Here is a 21,297-nt window from a genome sequence, read left to right as displayed (position 1 = left end):
AACGCTCCAGTGTGAAAGCCGTGAATGGAGCCGCTGCTTCAGGGCGCTTTGCAGGCGCTATTTTTAACGCTATAGCACCTGCAAAACGCTCTAGTGTAAAAGGGGTCTAACCGCAGATGTATTTTATTTGCTCCCTTTTGGTCTGCTAAATATATCATTGAAACAGTTTTATATCTGTTTGACAAGTGCATGTAAAAATAGATGTTGATCCTGCCAAAAATTCCTGTGCTCCCTCCCTCTGAGAAAAGATGTCAGCTAGCTCTTTTCCTGGCTGTAAGAGTTGACTACAAATCACTTTTCTGTTTTGGAGAGAGGAAATGTCCTTCCTAGGTGACAACACTTCTCCTAAATACAGTACAGTTGTCACTCTAGGACAGGAAACTGCAAACTATCATTTTTTTGTTCTTGGGGTTTGATTTGAATATTTCTTTAGGTAGCCTTCCCATAGTGTGGAGTTGCTTCATGTGTTTTTTTTTTTTTTTTTACTTTTTTTTAGAGAGTCTTGTGATCAACGACCCAGCCTTCCAGAATGAGGACCCCAATTTCTTGTCTCGCAGTGAGCGGTATGAGCTGGCCATCAAGAAGAGTTCTCAGATGGTTAAGAAGATTAGAGATCATGGCATATCTGACCCTGAGGAGATCTATTGGTATAAGAGGTGGGCTCTCCACATACACCATCTAATTTGTAAAATATTTATATAGAGATAGTAGGCTAGCTCTACTTGCCTTGCAGATGAGAGAGATTTTTACTGAAAACACACAAAAAGAAGAGGTCTTTGCTAGATTTTATATTTCGCAGTGCTACTTAAAGAAGAATTACAGGTATGGCATTTTTTACATAGTTGTATTGGAACAGCTTGGGGTAATGTACGCAGGCATGTACTGGCCATCAGGACTACCGGGACTTTCCCGGTGGGCCGATGGCTCAGTGGGCCGGTTTCAGTGACAGGATCCTTTTATTCTGGGACAATACAGTGTCCCTGGATTGCCCCCTGTGCCGATCTGATGCCCCCTAAAAAGGCCACCATCGCCGCTTTAACGACTGTCACTTGTTCTGGCCGGGCAGGCCGGCCGAGACCCGCTTTAAGTTGTAGTTCCACAACTGCTGGCTCACTGCCCGGAATGGTTGCTAGCCGCCTGCCGCCTGGCGTGTAGCAACCAGTGACGTCACCAGAGCGATGCCCCAGAATACAGAGCGGAGGAGGATTTAACTTCCTCCTTCTCCGTGCGCGCCTAGTGCTTAGCTCCACCCACCTCCTCTGAGCTGAAGCCGAAACTAGTGGAGCCTGGAGGACATGTAAGGGACCGGGACACCGTGCACAGGGAGCCGCCACGCCAACCTCCATTTCCTGGTTCTCATCTGACAGGTATAATGTGATCTGTGTGCTCCGCTGCTGCAGCTACACTTTCTTCCCCCACAGTCTCTCCATCATGTATAGTTCCAGCACTGCTGGAGAACTCTTTCTGTGAGTGGGGGATCTGATGGTAAAGGGGGATTCTTTCTGTAAGTGGGGGATGTGATGTTAAAGGGGGGTTCATTCTGTGAGTGGGGGATCTGATGTTAAAGGGGGGTTCATTCTGTGAGTGGGGGATCTGATGGTAAAGGGGGTTCATTCTGTGAGTGGGGGATCTGATGTTAAAGGGGGTTCATTCTGTGAGTGGGGGATCTGATGGTAAAGGGGGGTTCTTTCTGTAAGTGGGGGATCTGATGTTAAAGGGGGGTTCTTTCTGTGAGTGGGGGATCTGATGTTAAAGGGGGGTTCTTTCTGTGAGTGGGGGATCTGATGTTAAAGGGGGGTTCTTTCTGTGAGTGGGGGATCTGATGTTAAAGGGGGGTTCATTCTGTAAGTGGGGGATCTGATGTTAAAGGGGGTTCATTCTGTGAGTGGGGGATCTGATGGTAAAGGGGGGTTCTTTCTGTAAGTGGGGGATCTGATGTTAAAGGGGGGTTCTTTCTGTGAGTGGGGGATCTGATGTTAAAGGGGGGTTCATTCTGTGAGTGGGGGATCTGATGGTAAAGGGGGGTTCTTTCTGTGAGTGGGGGATCTGATGGTAAAGGGGGGTTCTTTCTGTGAGTGGGGGATCTGATGGTAAAGGGGGGTTCTTTCTGTGAGTGGGGGATCTGATGGTAAAAGGGGGTTCTTTCTGTGAGTGGGGGATCTGATGGTAAAGGGGGGTTCTTTCTGTGAGTGGGGGATCTGATGTTAAAGGGGGGTTCATTCTGTGAGTGGGGGATCTGATGGTAAAGGGGGGTTCTTTCTGTGAGTGGGGGATCTGATGGTAAAGGGGGGTTCTTTCTGTGAGTGGGGGATCTTATGTTAAAGGGGGGTTCATTCTGTGAGTGGGGGATCTGATGGTAACAGGGGGTTCTTTCTGTGAGTGGGGGATCTGATGGTAAAGGGGGATTCTTTCTGTGAGTGGGGGATCTGATGGTAAAGGGGGGTTCTTTCTGTGAGTGGGGGATCTGATGGTAAAGGGGGGTTCTTTCTGTAAGTGGGGGATCTGATGTTAAAGGGGGGTTCTTTCTGTGAGTGGGGGATCTGATGTTAAAGGGGGGTTCTTTCTGTGAGTGGGGGATCTGATGGTAAAGGGGGGTTCTTTCTGTGAGTGGGGGATCTGATGGTAAAGGGGGATTCTTTCTGTGAGTGGGGGATCTGATGGTAAAGGGGGGTTCTGTGAGTGGGGGATCTGATGGTAAAGGGGGGTTCTTTCTGTGAGTGGGGGATCTGATGGTAAAGGGGGGTTCTTTCTGTGAGTGGGGGGATCTGATGTTAAAGGGGGGTTCTTTCTGTGAGTGGGGGATCTGATGTTAAAGGGGGGTTCTTTCTGTGAGTGGGGGATCTGATGTTAAAGGGGGGTTCTTTCTGTGAGTGGGGGATCTGATGTTAAAGGGGGGTTCATTCTGTGAGTGGGGGATCTGATGGTAAAGGGGGGTTCTTTCTGTGAGTGGGGGATCTGATGTTAAAGGGGGGTTCATTCTGTGAGTGGGGGATCTGATGGTAAAGGGGAGTTCTTTCTGTGAGTGGGGGATCTGATGGTAAAGGGGGGTTCTTTCTGTGAGTGGGGGATCTGATGGTAAAGGGGGATTCTTTCTGTGAGTGGGGGATGTGATGGTAAAGGGGGATTCTTTCTGTGAGTGGGGGATCTGATGGTAAAGGGGGGTTCTTTCTGTGAGTGGGGGATCTAATGGTAAAGGGGGGTTCTTTCTGTGAGTGGGGGATCTGATGTTAAAAGGGGGGTTCTTTCTGTGAGTGGGGGATCTGATGTTAAAAGGGGGGTTCTTTCTATGAGTGGGGGATCTGATGTTAAAGGGGGGTTCTTTCTGTGAGTGGGGGATCTGATGCTAAAGGGGGGTTATTTCTGTAAGTGGGGGATCTGATGGTAAAGGGGGGTACTTTTTGTGAGTGGGGGATCTGATGGTAAAGGGGGTACTTTCTGTGAGCGTGGGGGACCTGATGGTAAATGGGGGTGGGGTCTCTGATAGGATAGTAAAGGGGGGCTCTTTCTGTATGCATAGGACGGTGGCAGTCAGGGACGTATCCAGTTGCCTTGGGGTGGGGGGGTGGTAAAATGCACCGTTGCCTAAGTACACAAAAATTCTTGCACTGGCCTGTCCTCAGGAACATGGATCAGGAGGCTATGTGTGAGTGGCCAGAGCCAGCTGTGCTGGAGCTGTCAGTGTCAGTTCACTGGGGGGCATGGCCGCCAGCTAGCTGTTGCACCCTGTTGAATTCTGGGAGTTGTAGTCCACACGCTCAAGCTCCCAGGGGGGGTGAAGGCATTGCTGAGGTGAAAGACCCTGACACCCCCAGGGCCAGCTGACCCCAAATCCCATCTATCCACCCCTCCATTTACCCTGCCCCAGTGCCCACCCAGTACCTCAAAAAAGGCCTCAACACTGTGGGTCCTGCTGGAAGATGGCCATGGCCTGTGGCCAGCTCCTTGAAGGGCCCACAGGTCAGTGGCCGGCTCCCAGCAGGACCCACTGGCCGCTTTGCAGGGCAATTACCTCGAGCAATTGCATATAGTTTATATACTGTTTTTGTGCATGTCTGCAAAATTAAAGTGGGCCAGTCTGGAAGAAGTCCAGGGCCAAATTTTTGTCCCAGTCCAGCCCTGAATGTACGTATGCATAAACCATATCTGTAGGACCCCTCACCGCTACTCCAATGATCCCCACTAGCTTCTTGGCCCTCTGCTAAACAGCTGGCCTACTGCATAGTGAACATAGGATGTCAGCCGCTCAGCACGGGCTCCATTCAGAGATCACCTTATATTTAATTAATGAATGCAAAGCTTTCTGTGTGGACGAAGTGGTGAGGCGGGGTGGTGTCCGTCATGGTTCTAAATGCTGCGTTCACACGCTGTGTGTGAAGAGCTGCAGCTGTACGCTGTACAAATCAATAGTCAGTGTTGCTTCCGCTCAGATGAGCAGTTGCATGCGAATAGAACCTCCGTCCAACCCTGGATACAGCCAGTGTGCCTCCAGGGTCCTGGGGAGTTCTGGCCGCAGCTAATCAGCCAGGTTTTATGTGGTCATAGCACTTGGCAAATTATCTGCACTTATGGGGCCATGTGAATGTAGCCTAATGCATGGGTCGGTAAAGCTGCTGGACATAAGCAGAATGATATACCTTATCCCAACTAAAGTAAATGTTAGGCACCTCGTAGTGCCATCTATTAGGGACTTTAGTCACCATGGGTTCCATATGTAGCACATTAAAGCAGGCCTGTAATTTGTTTAGCAATGACATGGAGCACAAATAAGATATTGGATCCCGCAAGATGCGGGATGGTACTTTAAGATTCACTGTCCTCCACTGGAAAAGCCACTGGAACTTGCTGAAAAATACATGAACAATGATTTTTGGAGTGCCCTCCCCCATATGACAGCGTTGTCACCAGGCCCTGAGTGCTGTCATAAAGGGACGTGCACATGAAAACCTCACCTCTCATACTTTCTTGATTTGTTTAAGGGACTCGTGGATCTTTAAAGGTATAATCTGACACCTTATTATGCCCATGCTCAGTTTGTCTCTGGTTAGATGACAGGGTTACTTTAAACCTATACATAAACCATTCCAAGCAATCAACAGTTTATTTCACTTATCTGATTGTAATAAACTGAAAACTGCATGCAATGTGGGACATCTTTTGCCCTTTGTACTAAACTATGGAATAAACTCAGTGTCAGGGTTATTGGATGTCATACTGAATAGTGGAAACTCTTTTGTGTATCTGTGTGGTGTCCTTGAATAAATTGGTTAGTTTACAGAGGTCTATCAGTTTTGTTACCTTCTTCAATTTTTATATAAAATGTATATTGATTGCAGTCTTGCTTCCACAATCTCTTGGGATAGTGAATATTGGTGCATAAAATGAAGCTGTGTTCCTTATGCCGCGTACACACGAGCGGACTTTCTATCCTACTTGGTCCGGCACACTTTCCGACGGACTTTGTCCGCCAGGTGCGCCGGACTTTAAAACGAACGGACTTGCCCACACACGCCGGGATTTTCCGGCGGGCTAAGTCCGCCCGTCTTTCCGACGGACTTTCGCCGGAGTTCCGGCGGACTTTCAGAATGAACGGACTTGCCCACACACGGACAAGTCCGTTCATTTTGAACGTGACTCAGGTGCGACGGGACTAGAAAAGGATGTCAATCTTGCCGCTTTTATCGGCTAGATTGACACCTTGCGAGCCCCGTCGCGGGGCATACCAGGCCCTTAGGTCTGGTATGGATTATAAAGGGGAACCCCGCTACGCCGAAAAAACGGCGTGGGGTCCCCCTAAAATCCATACCAGACCCCGATCCGAGCACGCAGCCTGGCCGGTCAGGAAAGGGGGTGGGGACGAGCGAGCGCCCCCCCCCCCCTCCTGAACCGTACCAGGCCGCATGCCCTCAACATGGGGGGTGGGTGCTTTGGGGGAGGGGGGCGCCCTGCGCCCCCCCCCCCCCAAAGCACCTTGTCCCCATGTTGATGAGGACAAGGGCCTCTTCCCGACAACCCTGGCCGTTGGTTGTCGGGGTCTGCGGGCGGGGGCTTATCGGAATCTGGGAGCCCCCTTTAATAAGGGGGCCCCCAGATCCCGGCCCCCCACCCTATGTAAATGAGTATGGGGTACATGGTACCCCTACCCATTTACCTAGGAAAAAAGTGTAAGTAATAAAACACACTACACAGGTTTTTAAAATATTTTATTAAACAGCTCCGGGGGGGGGGATCTTCCTCCGGCTTCGGGGGTCTTCTTCCGGCTTCGGGGGTCCCTCCGCTTCATCTTCTCCCGGCGTCCGGTTGGTTCTTCTCCGCTCTCCGGCCTCTTCTCCCGGTGTCGCAGGTCTTCGGCCGGCCCCTCCGCTCTCTTCATGTAGCTCTATTGCGAGCGGAGGTCCGGACTTCTGGGCTTCTTGGCTTCTTGGCTTGGCTTGGCTTCTCTTCTCTTCCCCCAGATGTTGACACGACGCTCTCTCCGGCTGGACTGGTTTCTGAGGGCTGCGTTGTGACTTATATAGGCGGAGACCCCGCCCCCATATGATGTCACAGTCCCTGGGCATGCTGGGACTGTGACGTTTTAGGGGGCGTGGTCGACCACGCCCCCTAAAACGTCACAGTCCCAGCATGCCCAGGGACTGTGACATCATATGGGGGCGGGGTCTCCGCCTATATAAGTCACAACGCAGCCCTCAGAAACCAGTCCAGCCGGAGAGAGCGTCGTGTCAACATCTGGGGGAAGAGAAGAGAAGAGAAGAGAAGCCAAGCCAAGCCAAGAAGCCAAGAAGCCAAGAAGCCCAGAAGTCCGGACCTCCGCTCGCAATAGAGCTACATGAAGAGAGCGGAGGGGCCGGCCGAAGACCTGCGACACCGGGAGAAGAGGCCGGAGAGCGGAGAAGAACCAACCGGACGCCGGGAGAAGATGAAGCGGAGGGACCCCCGAAGCCGGAAGAAGACCCCCGAAGCCGGAGGAAGATCCCCCCCCCGGAGCTGTTTAATAAAATATTTTAAAAACCTGTGTAGTGTGTTTTATTACTTACACTTTTTTCCTAGGTAAATGGGTAGGGGTACCATGTACCCCATACTCATTTACATAGGGTGGGGGGCCGGGATCTGGGGGCCCCCTTATTAAAGGGGGCTCCCAGATTCCGATAAGCCCCCGCCCGCAGACCCCGACAACCAACGGCCAGGGTTGTCGGGAAGAGGCCCTTGTCCTCATCAACATGGGGACAAGGTGCTTTGGGGGGGGGGGGGCGCAGGGCGCCCCCCTCCCCCAAAGCACCCACCCCCCATGTTGAGGGCATGCGGCCTGGTACGGTTCAGGAGGGGGGGGGGGCGCTCGCTCGTCCCCACCCCCTTTCCTGACCGGCCAGGCTGCGTGCTCGGATCGGGGTCTGGTATGGATTTTAGGGGGACCCCACGCCGTTTTTTCGGCGTAGCGGGGTTCCCCTTTATAATCCATACCAGACCTAAGGGCCTGGTATGCCCCGCGCTCGCCGCAATAGGAAGATTTGTTTTTCCTATTGCAGCGAGCGCGAGATGCAATACCATCCCCTCGTGTCGTATTTGGTCTGTCGGACCAGCCTACACACGAGCGGGCTTTCCGTCGGACCAGCACACACACGAGCGGACTTTCCGCCCGAAACTGAGTCCGACGGAAAGATTTCAAACATGTTTAAAATCTAGGTCCGGCGGGCTTTTGGGAAGAAGTCCGCCGGAAAAGTCCGCCGCCGCCCACACACGGGCGGATTGTCCGGCACACTCTGGTCCGCCGGACCAAGTATGCCGGAAAGTCCGACCGTGTGTACGCGGCATTAGAATACATCAATGTGTGAGGGGAATACACATTTAGAATACCATGAGTAGGTATTCAAAAGTGAAAGACCTCACTTCCCAGAGGGGGTTTGCTGATGTGGGAACGAGCCGAGACAGCCGCCAAAGGGGCCCCAGAAGACGTGGATCGGGGCCACTGTGTTGTTTAAAAAAAAAAAAAGAAAAAAAGTGAACCTTTACAACCCCTTTAAGGACCGAGCCTCTTTTTGAGATTTGTTGTTTACAAGTTAAAAACTGTTTTTTTGGCTAGAAAATTACTCAGAACCCCCAAACATTATACATTTTTTTTTTTTTTTTTTTGCGGTCTTACAAGCGCACTTTTTTTGGAAAAAATACACTTTTTTGAATTAAAAAATAAGACAACAGTAAAGTAAGCCCAATTTTTTTTTTTTGTGAAAGATAATGTTACGCCTAGTAAATTGATATCCAACATGTCACGCTTCAAAATTGCACCCACTCGTGGAATGGCGACAAACTTTTACCCTTAATCTCCATAGGCAACATTTAAAAAATTCTACAGTTTGCATGTTTTAAGTTACAGAGGAGGTCTAGGGCTAGAATTATTGCTCTCGCTCTACCGATCGCGGTGATGCCTCACGTGTGGTTTGAACACCGTTTTCATATACAGGCACTACTCGCGTATGCGTTCGCTTCTGCATGTGAGCTTGGCGGGACGGGGCGCATTAAAGGAAAAAAAAAGTTTTAATTTATTTTACCTTTTATTTTTACACTGTTTTAAAAAAAATAAATAAATAAAAAAAAAAATTGTGTCACTTTTATTCCTATTACAAGGATTGTAAACATCCTTTGTAATAGAAAAAAAAAGCATGACAGGACCACTTAAATATGAGATCTGATGTCAAAAAGACCTCAGATCTCCTATTTACACTTATGCCCCGTACACCCGATCGGATTTTCCGACAACAAATGTTGGATGTGAGCTTGTTGGCTGAAAGTCCGACCGTGTGTATGCTCCATCGAACATTTGTTGTCGGACTTTCCGTCACTGTTGGCTAGCAGGTTCTCAAATTTTCCGCCAACAAAACTTTTGTTGTCAGAATTTCAGATCATGTGTACACAAGTCCGACGCACAAAAGTTCACACATGCTCGGAATCAAGCAGAAGGAGCTGCACTGGCTATTGAACTTCCTTCTTCTCGGCTCATCATACGTCTTGTACGTCACCACGTTCCAGCGTTCATAATTGTTGGCCAACATTTGTGTGACCGTGTGTATGCAAAACAAGTTGGAGCCAACAACCTTCGAACAAAATTCCATGGTTCTGTTGTCAGAAAGTCCAATCGTGTGTACGGGGCATAAGTTGCAATAAAAAAAAAAAAAAATTTGTCATTTAAAATTTTTTTTTTTTTTTTTAAATGGCCCTTTTAAGAGCTGTAGCCAGAAGTAACGTTTTGACATTGATTCCGCCCTGCATTGTTATGAAGACGGGTGGGGGCCATCTTCCCCCTCACTCGTCTCCATGCCCAGCCAGGGTGAAGATCCGATCAGCTCCGCCGCTGCCGACGGCTCTAGTAAACGGCGGAGGGCACCGGAGCGCAGCGGAGGGGGGGCCCTCTCCCGCCTCTGATAAAAGTGATTTTGCGGAGAATCCACCGCAGAGACCACTCTTATCAGAAACCAGACCGCCGGCCGAACAAGAGGATACCGGGGTTATGGCAATGTGAGGCTTCTCCGGGTAGTGTTTAGTGTATTGTATTGGGGCTGTTTTGTGGATTTGGTGCAGCAAAAATGGCTAATATTTTACAAATTCTGCAAGGTGTATTTAAACTTTTGAGTACAACTGTATTATATTTGGGGAGCAAAAGCCATATAGCATAACATACAGTATAAGCTTTATCTTATGTATGTGTGTACATATTTTATCTACTTATAAGATCGGCCTTGGTTCATGCGAAGTATGTAGAGTTTGGAGTTTGTGCAGACTAACCCTGTTCTTGCCATCAAAATCTAATCTCTTGAGCAGATAAAGTCATATAAACTGACTTCAGGCTAAGGTCGCATGCAGGCAGGAATGCACTTTACTCCTCCTACGTGAGTAGATCAGGAAACTGTCCTTTTGTACATTGTTCTCAACCCAAAATGACTTAAAAGATCTTGCACAGTCCAGTAAAACTGGCTTTTAATTAATGCACTACTTTGGTCCGACTTTCATGCGACTTGAGGGCCATAGACTTTAATGTTAACCCTCAAAAGTCACATGAAAGTTGCACCTGAATGTTATAAATGTGACAGTTGTGCAACAGCTGTCTATTTTCAGCGGTCAAATCTAAAAGTCGCATCCAAGTCGTACCCATCCAAAGTTGCGCAACTTTGGTGTCGTACGGGTGAGAATGGAGCCTAAAGCATGATCCAATTTTCTTCATCAGGTGACAAAAATTCCCTCCTGATCACCCAAGAGGCAATCTGATATTCCCTGGATCAACTTTACCTATAAATATTAGTATCCAGTTATATTTTCTGCATTTGGGAAATAATCCAGGCCTTATTTAAAACAGTTTGCTGAGCTGGCCCGAACCAGCTCTTGAAGGAGTCTATTCCACATTTTCACAGCTTAATATAAAGAGACCTTTCCTTATTTGGAGGTTAAGGCTACGTTTCCACTATTGCGACCCCAAAGTCGCGCGATTTGGAGTGCAGCTTTGCTCCAACTGTACATTCTCTGGATCAAAGTTGCATCAAAAGTCGCATCAAAGTGGTGCAGGAACCTTTTCAAAGTTGCTGCAACTTTAAGTCGCATAGATGGGAACGGGTACCATTGAAATCAATGGGCTGTTGTGACTTGTCATGCAGCTTTGTGTCCAAAGTCGCATGACAAGTCGCACTAGTGGAAACCGAGCCTTAATCTCTTTTGCTCCAAACTTCGACTGCCCCCTTGACCTCTGTGATGACCTTAAAGTGAATAACACAAAGTTCACTATGTGGACCACGTATGTATTTATACAGTGGATAATAAAAGTCTAAACACCCCTGTGAATGTCATGTTTCCGTAATGTAAAAAAAAAATCTCTATCTCTCTCGATCCCTATCACTCTCTCGCACTTCTCTCTCTCGCGCTCCTCTCTTCTCTCTCTTGCCTCGAATACTCAAAGTGAGTATACTAAATGAGTAATGTGAAAAGTCAGTTACACATATAAAAAAAAAAATGATGATACAAATGTAAACGTCTCTTAAAGGTGAATAAATAATCTTAAATGCAACAAGGTTCATCAATGAGAAAGATCCAACAAGATGAAATGTTCCAAGACTTTAACCACCACCAAAGAAAAATTGAGATCTCCGTGTGATAATCACTCAATAAGTGGGGACTCTTACCAGGAGTGGACCTCCTGTAGCAGCGAGGTCAAATAGGATTGCATGCCATTGTTGAGTAGATTGCATTCATATTTTTGCCACCCAAATGCATTATTTTAAATTTTCCACATTAAACCTCATTTGCCATCTAGTTGCCCACCCCATTCATTTGTTCAGATCTTCTTGCAAGGTTTCCACATCCTGCAGAGAAGTTACTGCCCTGCTTAACATCGTCCGCAAATGCAGAGCTTGAACTATTTATCCCATCCTCTAGGTCGTTTTATGAGTAAATTAAATAGGATTGGTCCCAGCACAGAACCCTGGGGGACCCCACTTTCCACCCCTGCCCATTCCGAGTACTCCCCATTTATCACTACCCTCTGAACTGTAGCCAGTTTTCAATCCATGTACTCACCCTATGGTCCATGCCAACTGACCTTACTTTGTACAGTAAACTTTTATGGGGAACTGTATCAAATGCTTTTGCTGAATCCAGATACACCAGGTCTATGGGCCTTCCTTTATCTAGATGGCAGCTCACCTCCTCATAGAAGGTTAATAGATTGGTTTGGCAAGAACAATTCTTCATGAATCCATGCTGATTACTGCTAATGATACTATTGTCATTACTAAAATCTTGTGTATATAGTCCCCTATCATCCCCTTCAAGAGCTTGAATACAATTCATGTTGGGGTAACTGGTCTGTAATTCCCAGGGATGTATCTCGGCCTCTTTTGTGCTACACTGGCTTTTCTCCAATCGGCTGGTACCCTTCCAGTCAGACTGTTCGTAAAAATTAGGAACAATGGTCTGGCAATTGCTTGACTGAGTTCCTTAAGGACCCTCGGGTGAAAGCCATCTGGTCCCGGTGACTTATTAATGTTACGTTTTTCAAGTCTATTTCTAATTCTGTCCTCTGTTGGCCACAAGGGTGCTTCCTGTGACGTGTCATGAGGATAAACATTGCAGTTTTGGTTACTGAAGCCCCCCGATTCCCTCGTGAAGACTGAGGAGAAGAATAAATTCAATACCTTCGCCATCTCTCCATCCTTAGTAATAACCAGATTCCCTTCATCATTCTTTATGGGACCAATATAATCTGGCCTCCCTTTCTTACTATTTATGCACTTTTTTTTAGAGATTTTTCTTACTCTCCTTCACTATGTGCCGTTCTTGTTCTATCTTAGCCGCCCTGATTGCACCCTTACTTTACTTTTTGCATTCTTTGTAAAGTTGGAATGCTAACGATGATCCCTCAGCCTTGTATTTTTTTTTGAAGGCCTTCTCCTTTGCTTTTATATGCATTTTTACGTTGGAATTAAGCCACCCATGACTTTTATTATCTCTGTTAAATGTATTTCCCATTGGAATGCACTGGCTAATGCCCTTATTTAATATGCTCTTAAAGCATACCCATTTCTCCTCTGTGTTCTTTGTTCCTAAGATTTTATCCCAATTTGTATCTTCTAGCAAGGCTCATAATTTAGGGAAGTTGGCTCTTTTGAAATTCAGTGTCTTTGTATTCCCTTATGTTTCCAATTGGTGTGATTTATACTGAAACTAATTGACCTGTGATTGCTGTTTCCTAAATGGCCCTGTATTTCCACATCCGTGATTAGGTCTGTATTGTTGGTAATCAGTAGGTCTAGTAATGCTTTGTTTCTAGTTGGTGCATTTACCATCTGACCCATGAAATTGTCCTGCAAGACATTTTGGAACTTGCGCGCCTTAGATGAATGCGCGGTTCCTTCCACCCAGTCTGTCTCTATAATTAATGTCCCCCATTATGATGACACTTCCCATCCTTGCCGCTAATCCAAATTGTGATAGGAGGTCCTACTCCTCCCTCTGTTTAGGGGGCTGTCACGGAACGCCCCACACTCCGCTTGAGTGCTTCCGTCATATACCGCTTCCTAAGTTCTGGAACACGAGTCCAATGGATCTGGCCATAGGAACCCCAAGAACTAGACAACACCAGTCTTGGAGTACATCAGAACTCCTTTATTTTGAGATCTCACAGACCTTTATACAGCAGGGATGACTCAAAGCTAACCTAATTAACATGACCTAATTTACTACAAAATGTACCCAGACCAGATGACAGTCTTGTGGGCACCGAGCTTCACACATTAATACAATTAACAATACAAACAACAATCTCCCCCCTCCTCAGCCTAGACCATTCGTCTATTAGCCAGGGCTGGTGGCTAATGTGATCAGCTCTCTCAATTAACATAAACACATGTTGATAACACCAGCATCTCCTCACAGGATGTGTGCCAGCAGAATGAATCAGTCTTATCAGCAGGGGGCTGCTGGAGGAATCCCCCCTCCCTCTTCAGGGACACAAGTATACAGTAAGGAGTCCCCATACAATATATACATGACTGAGTCCGATTAATACAGTTCAGACTGGATTTCTCATTCACCTCAAATGCTAGGGCCCATAATCGGTGGGCAACAGGCTTGCACACAGTCCTCTCCAACAGCCTCCGCTCTGGCCATGCCCGTGACATTTCTCCCCTTTCGGCAGGAGACTAACACAGGAGGAGACCCTAGACGGGTTGACTCCGAAGTTAGTCCACAGCTCCAGTCCTCCACTGCCTGTACCCACACAGTACCCCAAACAAATCATCCCAAACAGTGCATTACTCACCCAGCCATCCTCTGCCTCTCTCAGAGAACATATCTGCCGCTGGGGAGAGGCCCGGACTGGCCCTTCTCCCTGGAATCCTTTCTGCCGCTGGAGAGAAGACAGGGGGACTGGGCTCACTCCATCCTGCTGTTGGGGATCTGGGCCGACTGCCCAGCATCCCTGGGGTATACAGGTGGGGACTGAAGCCCCATCAACCGACACCAGATCAAGCTGCAGTTGTGAGGTGATGACTGCATTCTCTCCTTGGATCCTGATCTGCAGCTCGCGATAGACTGCCACCTCCTCACCTTGGGCCTCCACAATTGCTGCAGGTGTGGGGCAGAGGTCTTGGACCCTCTGTCCGGTTGCCAGCACTTCTGCTGGGGGTTTGCCAGGTGGTTCCTCCTCTACAGAAACATCTATTAAATCCCCAGTCTCTGGAATTGGTAAAAGTGTGGGACAGAGGTCTTGGACCCTCTGTTCAGTTACCAGATCTTCAGCTGGAGAAGTTTGTTTTAACTCCATAGATGCTGCTGGCAGAAAATCACATGTCCCTGTCAGTGTTGTGGGAGAAAGGCTGACTACCTCTTCTCTCAGGAAGGCTGAAGCCACTGTTGGTGCTGGGCAGAACACAGTGAACTTTGGCCCTGATAGCAGCTCTTCTGCTGGAGGCTCATCAGGTTGTTCTTCCTCAGCAGAAAAGTCTATTAAATCCTCTACCTCTATAACTGGTGTCTGTGGATAGAGGTTCACCATCTCCTGTCCGTGGAACTCAGAAGATGCCATCAGTGCTGGGCAGAGGTTAGCAGAGCTCTGCCCTGTTGTCAGCACTTCAGTTTTGGGGATGGCAATCTCCAGATTTTCCACTGCAGATTCTCTGGCATGCTGCTGGACAGGCACATTCCTCCATCCAAGATCATCCCATGCAGAAACAGGATCATCAAGGTCAGTCAGCACTTGCTGCATCCGCCATAAGATCTCCGCCTCCATAGCTGTGGGAGCAGGTTGGCAAAGCACACTATCGCTCTGCCACATTGCCGACTCTTCAGCCAGGATTTCAGGGTTGTCAGCTGGTATTTCCTGATAGTCCCAGGCAAAGGGAGCCCAGCCCTGGCACTGAGCAATGTCTAGCAGCCGTCTGTAGGCGATCTCTAGCTCCCATTCCTGAATGGCCAGAAACTCCAAATCTTCCTGTGCCCAGTGCACTTCCGAAATGTTCAGTAGCCCTTCTCTGAAATCCATGATTTCGTCCACCCGCCGCTCCAAATCACTCCCAAAGTTAGGGTCCCCTGTCAGCTTCACAAACAACAGTCCCAAGCCGCCGTAGCTTAAGCCTTCCGTTGGGCTGTCATCCGCTATCCAGGGACATGCTTGGGATACATACCACCGGAGGGCTCTGTAGCTCTCATCCAGCTTCATCTCTGCCCAGACCAGCCTGCTTAATTCAGCTGTCTGCTTCTTGTGTGGTTTTTCTCCCAAAAACCGCACCCGCAGTCCGTACTGCGACCAGTACCTTTCCTCGATGGAGGGGAGAACTTTTCCCTGGTGTCGCTGCTCACGGGCTAGCGCTTCCTTCCAGAGTTTGCAGCGAATAGAATCACACCATCCCAGCAGGACCTGCTCCGATACTGGTCCTCTGTGCTGTATCTGCATCTCTCGCAACCTCCTTCTGAATTCCTCATCCATGGCGGCTGGTATCTGTACCTCTCCTCTTCTGCTATCTGGACCTTGGATCCAGATGGAAGTTTGGATGTCCCAGACTTCAGGAAGCTTTCCCGCTGCTTGCCACCAATGTCACGGAACGCCCCACACTCTGCTTGAGTGCTTCCGTCATATACCGCTTCCTAAGTTCTGGAACACGAGTCCAATGGATCTGGCCATAGGAACCCCAAGAACTAGACAACACCAGTCTTGGAGTACATCAGAACTCCTTTATTTTGAGATCTCACAGACCTTTATACAGCAGGGATGACTCAAAGCTAACCTAATTAACATGACCTAATTTACTACAAAATGTACCCAGACCAGATGACAGTCTTGTGGGCACCGAGCTTCACACATTAATACAATTAACAATACAAACAACAATCTCCCCCCTCCTCAGCCTAGACCATTCGTCTATTAGCCAGGGCTGGTGGCTAATGTGATCAGCTCTCTCAATTAACATAAACACATGTTGATAACACCAGCATCTCCTCACAGGATGTGTCCCAGCAGAATGAATCAGTCTTATCAGCAGGGGGCTGCTGGAGGAATCCCCCCTCCCTCTTCAGGGACACAAGTATACAGTAAGGAGTCCCCATACAATATATACATGACTGAGTCCGATTAATACAGTTCAGACTGGATTTCTCATTCACCTCAAATGCTAGGGCCCATAATCGGTGGGCAACAGGCTTGCACACAGTCCTCTCCAACAGCCTCCGCTCTGGCCATGCCCGTGACAGGGGCCTATAGCATACTCCCAGTATTATTTTTCCCCCTTCATCCCTTTGCACCTCCTACCCATAAGGATTCCACCTCCTCCCTTGCTCCCTTAGTTATGTCATCTCTCACATTCACTTGTACATCATTTTTGATATACAGGCATAACCCTCCCCCTTTTTTTACCCTCTCTATCCCTGCGATATAGGGAATACCCTTGAATGGATTCCAGCCAATCATGAGAGCTGTTTAACCAAGTTTGTGAAATTCCTACAAAATCAAAATCCTCCTCATACAACAGTAGCTCTAGTTCTCCCATCTTGTCCGCCAGACTCCTGGCATTGGTGAACAGGCCACTTAGTTTTGACCGGTCGCAAACTGTCTCCTTATTGGGTGTTCTGAGGTTGCAAATATGACTTGTTACTATACTTACCTCGGGTTTATAGGCTTTAGTCAACCTACCACCAATGCCGCCAATACTACCCTCTGAAATATGTTCTTTTTAAATGTTACAGCGAATATAACAAAATTTGTAAAAAGGAAATCAAGGACGCAAAAATTCAAAAGTAATGATTGACAGATTGCAAAAGATAGTGGGACAAACCCCCAAAAAAATTCTTCAAATATATTAATACTAAAAAGGTCAGGTCTGAGCATGTATGCTCTTTACAAAATAATCTAGAGTGGGTGATTGGGGACAAAGAGGGCAAATTTAATAACCCCTTCACGCTGACTGTACGCAAATTTGCGTTCATGACTTGAAGTAGGTTGGCACTCGGCTTTTACCCTTAGGGAGCGGGAAGGGACGTCCTTCCGCCGCTCTTCCCGGGCCTCCCGTCCTACCGGGAGACCTGAGCCACCATTCGGCACGTTCGCCGGCTAGGCTGAGACTCGAACGAAGCTGGATTCGGCTCTGATCTAATCTCCGATGTAATATCCCGGAAGTAATATATATAAAACACAAAGCGCTGTGATGCTAAATAGCTGATAATTACACATAAAACCAAGTGAGGCTGCTATCAAAAGAGAGTGTTTTCAGAGTCACTTAAAAAGAATAAATAATGATATTTGAAGCGCTTCAAATATCATTATTTAAATATCCCGGAAGTGACGTCACAATGTCACTTCCGGTTTATTTGGCTGCCAATGGCGCCGAATTAAAAAGAAAACAATGACAGTATTGAGAATTGCCAATTTTGGCGATCTGAATACTTTTAAGTGCAAAGGAGGGATTTGGGGTTTGGGTGTTTACACTCCTTGTGACAGCAATAAAAGTGATCAGATTTTTTCTTTTTTCATTTTTTTTTTTTTTTTTACACTGTCACTTTAAAAAAAATTATTATTTATTTTTTTTTTTTTAGCGCCCCCGTCCCCGCGTACTTACGCAACAAAGAAAACTCATACGTAAGTCGCGCACGTAAACTGTTCAAATCACACAATCACTGTAAGTCTAATGTGGTAACCGTCAAATTTATTTTTAAAGCGTCGCCTCGGCGTAACATCATCTTCTACATTATACAAAAAAATTGGACTAACTTTACTACTTATGAGTTTATTTATTTATTTATTTTTTTTTTTTCACAAAAAAAAAAAATACTGATTTTAACTTGTAAGCAACAAATGTCAGAAATAGGCTAGGCGTGAAAGGGTTAAATGCTTTCTTCAGCTCTGTGTATACAAAGGAGCATGGGGGAGCTCATGTCCATAATGGGGATGGTAGTGACACAGCCCTAAATGATCCGTAATGGCTCAAAAGTATTATAATCCACAAATTTTGAGACAAGGAAAAAAATGGATAAGGCACCTGGACCAGATGGCATCCACCCACGGATCCTAAAAGAATTTTAACTCTGTCATTTCAAAGCCATTGTTTCTACATTTTATGGACTCAGTAATGACAGGAATAGTACCGCTGAATTTACGTAGAGCCAATGTGGTGCCCATATTGAAAAAGGGAACAAAGTCTTTACCAAGTAACTATAGACCTATTAGTTTAACTTCTATAGTCAGGAAGATACTGGAGAGTTTAATAAAGGACCACCTAGATGAGTTCTTGCTCCTCCTTCTTCCTTTTTTTTTTTTTTTTTTCACAAAATTGTCATATCAGCAGGTTATTTCTCACACACCGCATGTACATACCACAAATTACACCCCAAAACACATTCTGCTATTACTCCCGAGTATGGCGATACCACATGTGTGAGACTTTTACACAGCGTGGCCACATTTTGAGGCCCAACATGCAGGGGAGCACCTCCAGGTGTTCTGGAGCACCCAGGCCAATTCTGACATTTCTCTCCTACATGTAAAAATCATTTATTTGCTAGAAAATTACATAGAACCCCAAAACATATATGTTTGTTTTAGCAAAGACCCTAGAGAATACAATGGCGGTTGTTGCAACTTTTTATCTTGCATGGTATTTGCGCAGCAATTTTTTTAACGCTTTTTTTTGTGCTTAAAAAAAAAAACAAAACAGTAAAGTTGGCCCAATGTTTTTGCATAATGTGAAAGATGAAGTTACACCGAGTAAATAGATACCTAACATGTCACCCTTCAAAATTGCACACGCTCGTGGAATGGCGCCAAACGTCGCTACTTAAAAATCCCCCATAGGTGACGGTTTTAATTTTTTTACTGGTTACATGTTTTGAGTTAGAGGAGGTCTAGGGCCAAAATGATTGCTCTCGCTCTACTGATCGCAGCGATACCTCACATGTGTGGTTTGAACACCGTTTTCATATGTGGGCGGGACTTACATATGCATTCGCTTCTGCATGCAAGCACACAGACGGGGGCGCTTTAAAAACTTTTTTTTTTCTTTTTATTGTTCATTTTACTTTATTTTAGTTTGAAACTTTTTTCCCAAAAAATTTTTTTTTTGATCACTTTTATTCCTATTACAAGGAATGTAAACAGCCCTTGTAATAGAAATATGGAATGACAGGTCCTCTTTACAGTGAGATATGGGGGTCAATATGACCCCACATCTCACCTCTGGGCTGGGAAGCCTGAAATAAAAAAAAAATAAACGATCCTGGCTTCAATCGTATCAGTGTAGCGGTGAGACGGTAGAAGCACCGGAGGGCGGCGGGAAGGGGGGGACATCCCCTCTCGCCTCCCATAAGAACGATCAAGCAGTGGAACAGCCACTATGATCGTTCTTATGGTGTAGGGAATCGCTGGCTGAAAAAGCTGATATCTGAATGGTGCCTGTAGCTGCAGGCATCATTCAGATATCCCCGCACAAAGTCAAGGACGTCATATGACGGCGGGCGGGAAGTGGTTAAAACACTTTGTGTTTAAGAAAAAAAAAAAAAGTTGTCCATTTATACAATATTTCTAACACATAGCATGTACATAGCAAACATGACACCCCGAAATAGATTCTCCTACTCCTCCTGAGTACGGCGATACATGTGTGAGACTTCCACAGCCTGGCCACATACAGAGGCTGGGTATGGCTGCGCGTGGCTGGGTATTGCAGAGTATTGTGGGGTAGTGCTGGGTATTGCAGGGCATTAGAGTATGGAGGGATGGCTGAGCATGGATGGATGGATGTGACTGTATTTGTCACTGAGCAGCGCTGTGGGCACTACAGATGCAGCCCACATCGCTGCTGCCATCCGATCTCTCCCCCTCTGTACTGATCGGCATACAGAGGGGAGGGAGGAACCGGCATCATGACATTACGTCGGTTTGTTTACATGTGATCGCTCCGTCGTTTGACGGAGCGATCACATGGTAAACGGCCGCGATCAGCGGTCACAGATGTTCTCGGGTGCGCGCCCCAGGGGGCACGCGAGAGCAGGATTCTGGGAGGACATCCATGGACGCCCTCCCAGCATAAGCTGACCGCGCTGTAGCTGTCTTTCGGCTATGGCCCGGTCGGTATGTGGTTAGACTAACAGGTTAATTAGGGAGAAGATGCGCAAGTGTGAGTGACGTCATTAAATAGAACGGGACAGATTACAAGCAAACAGAGGAGGTATAGTGACATCTACACACAGCGATTTGCACTGTATTCACTGCTGATTAACATGAGCAAAAGTTATGTGGGAGGGTCTGCAACCACTTTAAAGTGGGGTTCCACCCAAAAAAAAAAAAAGTACATGAAAAATCAAAAAAACAAAAAAACATTTGGATATTATTATTTTTTTTTTTTTTTACTTACCTCTAAATGCCTGTTGCTAGGTGGTTCCTCGTAGTCTGCCTCTTCCAGTACCTGGGCTGGTGACATCACTTCCCCCTTGGCACAGGAAGGGCTCAGTTCTGCTCCCTCCCTCCTGTCAATCATCTGGGACCCATTACAGATCCCAGGTGACTGAGCGGCCAATCACGGCACGCGGCGCCGCTCGCACATGCGCAGTGGGTGCCAGGCTGTGAAGCCACAGCCCGGCACCCACAGTTGCAATGCCGGCACCGCTGAACGGAGGGGGAGACGAGCGGGGCTTCGATCCCCGCATCGCTTGACCCTGGGACAGGTAAGTGTCCAATTAAAAGTCAGCAGCTGCAGTATTTGTAGCTGCTGACTTTTAATTTTTTTTTTTTTTTTTTTTGACTGGACCTCGGGTGGAACTCCTCTTTAAGGTATTACTTACCTTTCAAATCGCACAGGAGTCACTTTGCAGCGGCACAGACTGGAGCAGCAAATGTTCGCTGAGCATTATCATATAATCTTGTGGCAAATTGACTGCGGAGCTGCTGTACAAAGCTAAGTCCACCACAATCTAAGCATCCATTTGATTGGATGAAAATTGGGCTATGCAGGACTTTCTTGGGGGGGGGGGGGGGGGGGGGATGATAAGCTTGTTGATAACATTTTCGATGATGAAGCTAGACAGATGTCTCATCAACCATTGTTCTCAATGAGACCATTACCTGCCATGAAAATGTAAATCCAGGAGAATTTTTTTTGGCTCTGGCCACAGATCTTGGTCAGTGGGAAAAAGACCTTATCTGAGCCTGATGACTTGGATTCAACATCTCTTTAAAAAAACAGCAGGCCACCAAAAGGTAGGGGCACCCCAAATTGAGAAATCCCATGTGCAAAAGAACCAATAAGCGCACCAAAATAATATCTTAGGAGTCCAAAGCCT

The 21,297-nt window shown here is 47.0% G+C and overlaps 1 protein-coding gene across 2 annotated transcripts in view; it reads left to right on the top strand.

The window, feature by feature from the left end:
• The window catches only part of ACOX1 (acyl-CoA oxidase 1), a 96,972-nt gene that overhangs the window by 7,236 nt on the left and 68,439 nt on the right, over window positions 1–21,297 (top strand). For both annotated transcript variants that reach the window (XM_073606136.1, XM_073606135.1), the window contains exon 2: window positions 497–656. In XM_073606136.1, the coding sequence (XP_073462237.1) occupies window positions 497–656 (160 nt within the window). The remainder of the gene's footprint in view (window positions 1–496; window positions 657–21,297) is intronic.

This window comes from Aquarana catesbeiana, linkage group LG12, assembly GCF_042186555.1.
Source record: "Aquarana catesbeiana isolate 2022-GZ linkage group LG12, ASM4218655v1, whole genome shotgun sequence".
Taxonomy (NCBI): Eukaryota; Metazoa; Chordata; class Amphibia; order Anura; family Ranidae; genus Aquarana; species Aquarana catesbeiana.
The sequence above is the reverse complement of the archived record's forward strand: the minus strand, read 5'-3'. Positions and strand labels throughout refer to the sequence as shown.